At 53.7% G+C, this 6,486-nt stretch overlaps 1 protein-coding gene across 1 annotated transcript in view; it reads left to right on the top strand.

Annotated features, from left to right (window-relative positions):
- Positions 1-3,066, top strand: part of LOC144611421 (troponin T, slow skeletal muscle-like) — a gene marked incomplete at its 5' end in the record, with an annotated part of 10,694 nt that extends 7,628 nt beyond the window's left edge. The window contains 3 exon segments of the mRNA XM_078430491.1: positions 426-514; positions 1,361-1,401; positions 2,853-3,066. Coding sequence (XP_078286617.1) covers positions 426-514; positions 1,361-1,401; positions 2,853-2,898 — 176 coding nt within the window.
- Between the last annotated feature and the right edge of the window lie 3,420 nt (positions 3,067-6,486).

Raw genomic sequence — 6,486 nt, 5'->3', positions numbered from 1 at the left:
GACCTACACCGCCCCCCCACACTGTCCCCCCCCACACTGACCCACACCCCCCCCCCACACTGACCCACACCATCCCCCCAAGGCTGCCCCAACTCCACACGCTGACCCACACCGTGACCCCTCACGATGACCCACACCGTCCCCCCCCCCCACACCGTCCCCCCTCACACTGACCCACACCCCCCCCACACTGACCCACACCCCCCCCCACACTGACCCACACCATCCCCCCAAGGCTGCCCCAACTCCACACGCTGACCCACACCGTGACCCCTCACGATGACCCACACCGTCCCCCCCCCACGCTGACCCACACCGTGACCCCTCACGATGACCCACACCAAGAGAGGATGGGCCGAAGGGTCTGTTTCCCTGCTGTACGATTCTTAAATGTCTGTGAAATGCTGTTGTGTTTCTGTGCAGAGAGAAAGCTAAAGAGCTGTGGGAGTGGATGTACCAGCTGGAGGCAGAGAAATTTGACCTGATGGACAAACTGAAGGGACAGAAGTATGAGGTACATGGGGGGGGGGGGGGGGGGAGAGAGGGGTGGGGGGTAGAGAGAGAGGGGTGGGGGAGAGAGAGGGGTGGGGAGAGTGAGGGGTGGGGGAGAGAGAGGGGTGGGGGAGAGAGAGGGATGGGGAGAGAGAGGGGTGGGGGAGAGAGAGAGGGGTGGGGGAGAGAGAGGGGTGGGGGAGAGAGAGGGGGGGGAGAGAGAGGGATGGGGAGAGAGAGGGGTGGGGGAGAGAGAGAGCGGTGGGGGAGAGAGAGAGGGGTGGGGAGAGAGAGGGATGGGGAGAGAGAGGGATGGGGAGAGAGAGGGGTGGGGAGAGAGAGGGGTGGGGAGAGAGAGGGATGGGGGAGAGAGAGGGGTGGGGGAGAGAGAGAGGGGTGGGGGAGAGAGGGGTGGGGAGAGAGAGTGGTGGGGGGGGGGAGAGAGAGAGGGGTGGGGAGAGAGAGGGGGAGAGAGAGGGGGAGAGTGAGGGGTGGGGGAGAGAGGGGTGGGGAGAGGGGTGGGGAAAGGGACTGCATTCCCACTCACTCCACACCCACATTCACCCCCACCCCCACAAGAGGAGTGAACATTTAGCTCATCAGCTCAGTGTAGTTTATTGTCACGTGTACCGAGGTACAGTGAAAAGCTTTAGTTGCGTGCTAACCAGTCAGCGGAAAGACAATACATGATTACAATGGAGCCGTGCACAGTGTAGATACATGATAAGGAATAAGGTTTAGTTGAAGGTCAAGCCCAGTAACCAGGCAGTGGGTGCAGGTTTGTGTCACTGGGTGAATGAATGCAGGGCTGGCGTGGAGGTGTGACCTGCTCTCTGATACAATCGTCCTCGTTCTGCATCATTTCCAGATTAATCTCCTGCATAACCGTATCAATGAGCACCAGAAATTGTGAGTACATCGGGGAAAACCTTGCTGCTACCCCACCCGCCCAGACCCCACCCCCACTGACCCTGCCCCCCCACCCCACCCGCCCGCCCACCCCCCTGACCCTGCCCCCACCCGCCCTGCCCCCACCCGCCCTGACCCCGCTCCCCCACCCGCCCTGACCCTGCTCCCCCACCCGCCCTGACCCTGCTCCCCCACACGCCCTGACCCTGCTCCCCCACCCGCCCTGGCCCACCCTGACCCACCCGCCCTGACCCTGCCCCCACCGGCCCTGCCCCCACCGGCCCTGACCCCGCTCCCACCCCCCCCCACCCCCCCGTCCTGTGCGAGACACCTCTGGTTACCTCCACTTACATCCTCCCTCCCTGTGCTGGATGTAACAGTGGATGAAGTAGACACAAAACGCTGGAGTAACTCAGCGGGACAGGCAGCATCTCTGGAGAGGAGTGGGACACGTTTTAGGTGGAGACCATTCTTCTGAAGAAGGGTGGGGGTGTTGGTGTGGGTGTGGTCAGGGGGGTGTGGGTGATGGGGGTGGTGGGTGGGTGGGGGTAGTGGGGGTGTGGGTGGAGGTGTGGTCAGGGGGGTGTGGGTAGTGGGGGTGTGGGTGGAGGTGTGGTCAGGGGGGTATGCATCTCTGATGATGCCGTCTGCCTTTTTGAGACAAATGTCTTCAGTTTCCTTTTCCTTGTCCGTCCCCGCTGGTGAGGGGCGGTTGAAACTTGTCAACTTGCAGTGATGAGCTAGTACAGCCACAGTGGGGCGAATGGCCTGCTGGGGGTATGAGAGTCTGTGCTTCAGTTGGGACTGTGGCGTGAGCTTGCCCCGTGCCGCCTCGTGGCTGGGCCAGTGTGTGCAGGGAGTGGGTTTACGTGGTGACCAGCTTGGCGTGGCGTGGTCGAGTCGCGGTCCAGTGTGTGCAGGGAGTGGGTCCATGGTGGTCAGCTCGGCGTGGCCTGGTCAAGTCGCGGTCCAGTGTGTGCAGGGAGTGGGTCCATGGTGGCCAGCTCGGCGTGGCCTGGTCAAGTCGCGGTCCAGTGTGTGCAGGGAGTGGGTCCATGGTGGCCAGCTTGGCGTTGCGTGGTCAAGTCGCGGTCCAGTGTGTGCAGGGAGTGGGTCCATGGTGGCCAGCTCGGCGTGGCGTGGTCGAGTCGCGGTCCAGTGTGTGCAGGGAGTGGGTCCATGGTGGCCAGCTCGTCGTGGCGTGGTCAAGTCGCGGTCCAGTGTGTGCAGGGAGTGGGTCCATGGTGGTCAGCTCGGCGTGGCGTGGTCAAGTCGCGGTCCAGTGTGTGCAGGGAGTGGGTCCATAGTGGCCAGCTCATCGTGGCGTGGTCAAGTCGCGGTCCAGTGCATGCAGGGAGTGGGTCCATAGTGGCCAGCTCGGCGTGGTCTGGTCGAGTCACGGTCCACTCACCGCCGCTCTCAGCCGGACTTTACGTGTCTTTCTCCAACAGCAAGAAGGCTGCAGGCAAGGGCAAGGTGGGAGGTCGCTGGAAGTAAACCACGGAGTGATTGCAGGCACATCGAGAGGTTGGAGATGGTGGAGCCAAGGTCGACAAGATGCCTCCTGGCATCCTCCCCCTGCTGCCACCACCACAACACGAAAACACAGTCCCTCATCGATGCCCAACTTTGCTCAACCTGCCCCTACCCCTTCAACAAATAAACTACTGACCAGTCGTGTATCTTCTGGATATTTTTGTGGTGCTCCTGAATAGTATTGTGATCTATAATTCCCTCTCGAGACCTCCCCAGCTCTCCCCCAGCCTTTGAGGCAGTTTAAAAACCGACCTCTTGTACTTAACATCCACCAAGCCCCACATGGGAGGTGGGGAAACAGGCTCCTTTCTGCAATCATCTGGATCAATAATTGCAGGCCGTAGATTTTATAATTATTGGACGGTATGCTGAGGAGAATATTTCTTCCTGCCGAGGTAGATGGAGAACATTCTCACTGACAAAACATAGCATGTTCTCTCTCCACAGATGCTGCCTGGCCCGTTGAGTTGCTCCACATTTTGAGTCCTTCATAAGTGATAGGAGCAGAATTAGGCCATTTGGCCCATCAAGTGGGCTTGTACTCGCTGGAATTTAGAAGACTGAGGGGGGATCTTATAGAAACATATAAAATTCTTAAGGGGTTGGACAGGAAGATTGTTCCCGATGTTGGGGGAGTCCAGAACCAGGGGTCACACCTTAAGGATAAGGGGGAAGTCTTTTAGGACCGTGATGAGAAAACATTTCTTCACACAGAGAGTGGTGAGTCTGTGGAATTCTCTGCCACAGAAGGTAGTTGAGGTCAGTTCATTGGCTATATTTAAGAGGGAGTTAGATGTGGCCCTTGTGGCTAAAGGGATCAGGGGGTATGGAGAGAAGGCAGGTACAGGATACTGAGCTGGATGATCAGCCATGATCATATTGAATGGCGGTGCGTACAGGCTCGAAGGGCCGAATGGCCTACTCCTGCACCTATTTTCTATGTTTCTAAGTCTACTCCGCCATTCAATCATGGGTGATCTATTTCTCCCTCCTAACCCCATTCTATCCTGCCTTCTCTCCATAACCCCTGACACCTCTTGGTTTGTTTTTAGTTTTAGAGATACAATGCAGAAACAGGCCCTTTGGCCCACCGAGTCCGATACATGATAAGGGAATAACGTGTAGTGCAAGGTAAAGCCAGGAAAGGTAAAGCCCACTCCCCTGACATCAGTCTGAAGAAGGGTCTTGACCCGAAACGTCACCCATTCCTTCTCTCCAGAGATGCTGCCTGTCCCGCTGAATTACTCCAGCATTTTGTATCTACGTTCGATTTAAACCAGCATCTGAGGTTCTTTCTTACACGTAAAGCCAGTAATGTCTGATCAATGATAGTCTGAGGGTCACCAATGGTGTAGAAAGCTCATTCTAACGCATGGAGACAGACACAAAAGCTGGAGTAACTCAGCGGGTCAGGCAGCATCTCTGGAGAACAGGAGTCAAAAGTGTTTTATTGTCATGTGCCCCAGAATGAACAATGACATTCTTACTTGCAGCAGCACAACAGAATGTGTAAACATGGCACACTGTAAACAATATCATAAATGAGAGAGAAAAATACACCGCTCTACTGTAAAGCAGAAGGGTGGTAAGGAGGAGTGAATTGCTGTGTTTGTGTCTCGGACGCATCTACTGCTGGTCAGAAGGACCCAGGAAGGATGCAGCAGATTTGTGTCTCGGACGCATCTACTGCTGGTCAGAAGGACCCAGGAAGGATGCAGCAGATTTGTGTCTCGGACGCATCTACTGCTGGTCAGAAGGACCCAGGAAGGATGCAGCAGATTTCCACTGTGTCCACTGCAAGTGAAAAGGTGTGGGGTTTTATAAAGTCACTCATGTTAGATTCCAAAGAATTGTCCCATGTTGCGGAATAGTTCTTGTACCCAATTAAGGTCTAATTGTTGTGAAGTAGATGCTAGATGTTTTCCAGAGAGGCAGCTGGAGAAACACAGATTAAATGTCAAATATGTTTTAGTTTAGTTGAGTTTAGAGTTGAGTTTAGTTTAGAGATACAGCACGGAAACAGGCCCTTCGGCCCACCGAGTCCACACTGACCCATATCCCCGCACATTAACACACACTGGGGACAATTTACACTTATACCAAGCCAATTAACATGCAAACCTGTCCTTCTTTGGAATGTGGGAGGAAACCGAAGATCTCGGGGAAGACCCACGCAGGTCACGGGGAGAACGTACAAACTCCTGTACAGACGGCACCCATAGTTGGGATGGAACCCGGGTCTCCGGCGCTGCAAGCGCTGTAAGGCAACAACTCTACCGCTGCGCCACCGATACTGCAACAATTCTGCGTCTGAGTTGCCAGAGTAGTTTTGTTTCTTTAGCTAAACTTTTACAGATGGCCTGCATGTGTCTTGCAGTTTGATGGAACTATCAGAGGGTAATATACACTGATTAACTACTGTGTCAAGATCAGCAGTGTTCAATTGTCACATGTACTGACACTGGGACAATGAAATTCTTACTTTCAGCAGCTAAACAGGTCTGTAAACACCATAGCACGCAGAAAACATATAGTCATTTTTAAAAATTCAATAAACAACAAGTGCGTAAAAACCAAAGCCCTGAGTGCAAAGATAATCAATAGTTATGACAGTAATGATTTGTGTACACATGGTGTGGCCACAGTGTGATGAGATTTCAGGATCATGTGAAGATGATGAGAATCCAAAATGAAATCAGTGAAGTTGGAAATTCTCAGTGGATCGGGCAGCGGCTCTAAACGTAAGAAAGCGTAGCCACCAGAAGTCTTCTGGTCCCAGCCTGGGGTTGTGGCCATTCTGATCTCAGCCCCAGTTTCACTTTCCAGTCTTCCTGCAATGCTTGCTTCCCCTCTCGGTCAAATATTGATTGCCCTGGCCTCGAATCTGTCCAGTGAATCATCCACGCTAACTCTCTGGGACATAGGATTACAGCAACTAGTGATTCTTTGACAGTAGAAATTCTTCCCCGTCTTCAACCTGAATGGGCGACTCCTTATCCAGAAACCACGATGCCCTTGTTCGAGATTCCTCAACAAAGCAAAATATAATCTCAACATCTACCGCTAAGCCTCAACAAAACTTCACATTATTCAATGAGATCACCTCGTTTCCTTCTAATCTCCGTGTGGAGAACTAATCAGTGCAAACTTTCCCCAATTCCTGCAGCCCAGGAGTCAAACGGGTCAGGATCCTCTGAACTTAACACATTTAATGTGGGATTAAAGAATCAGGAGACTGCAAACATACACAGTACTCCTGATATGTAAGAAGGAACTACAGATGCTGGTTTAAACCGAAGATGGACACAAAATGCTGGAGTAACTCAGCAGGACAGGCAGCATCTCTGGAGAAAATGAATGGGTGACGTTTCGGGTCGAGAGACTCCAGTCTGAAAAATAGTTTTGATCCGAAACGTCCCCATTCCTTCTCTCCAGAGATGCTGCCCGACCTGCTGAGTTACTCCAGCATTTTGTGAAATGCATTTTGTGAAATCACCTATCCATGTTCTCCACAGATGCTGCCTGATCTGCTGAGTTACTCCAGCATTT

Source organism: Rhinoraja longicauda, chromosome 40 (assembly GCF_053455715.1).
Source record: "Rhinoraja longicauda isolate Sanriku21f chromosome 40, sRhiLon1.1, whole genome shotgun sequence".
Classification (NCBI taxonomy): Eukaryota; Metazoa; Chordata; class Chondrichthyes; order Rajiformes; family Arhynchobatidae; genus Rhinoraja; species Rhinoraja longicauda.
This window is presented reverse-complemented; position numbering and strand designations above follow the sequence as displayed.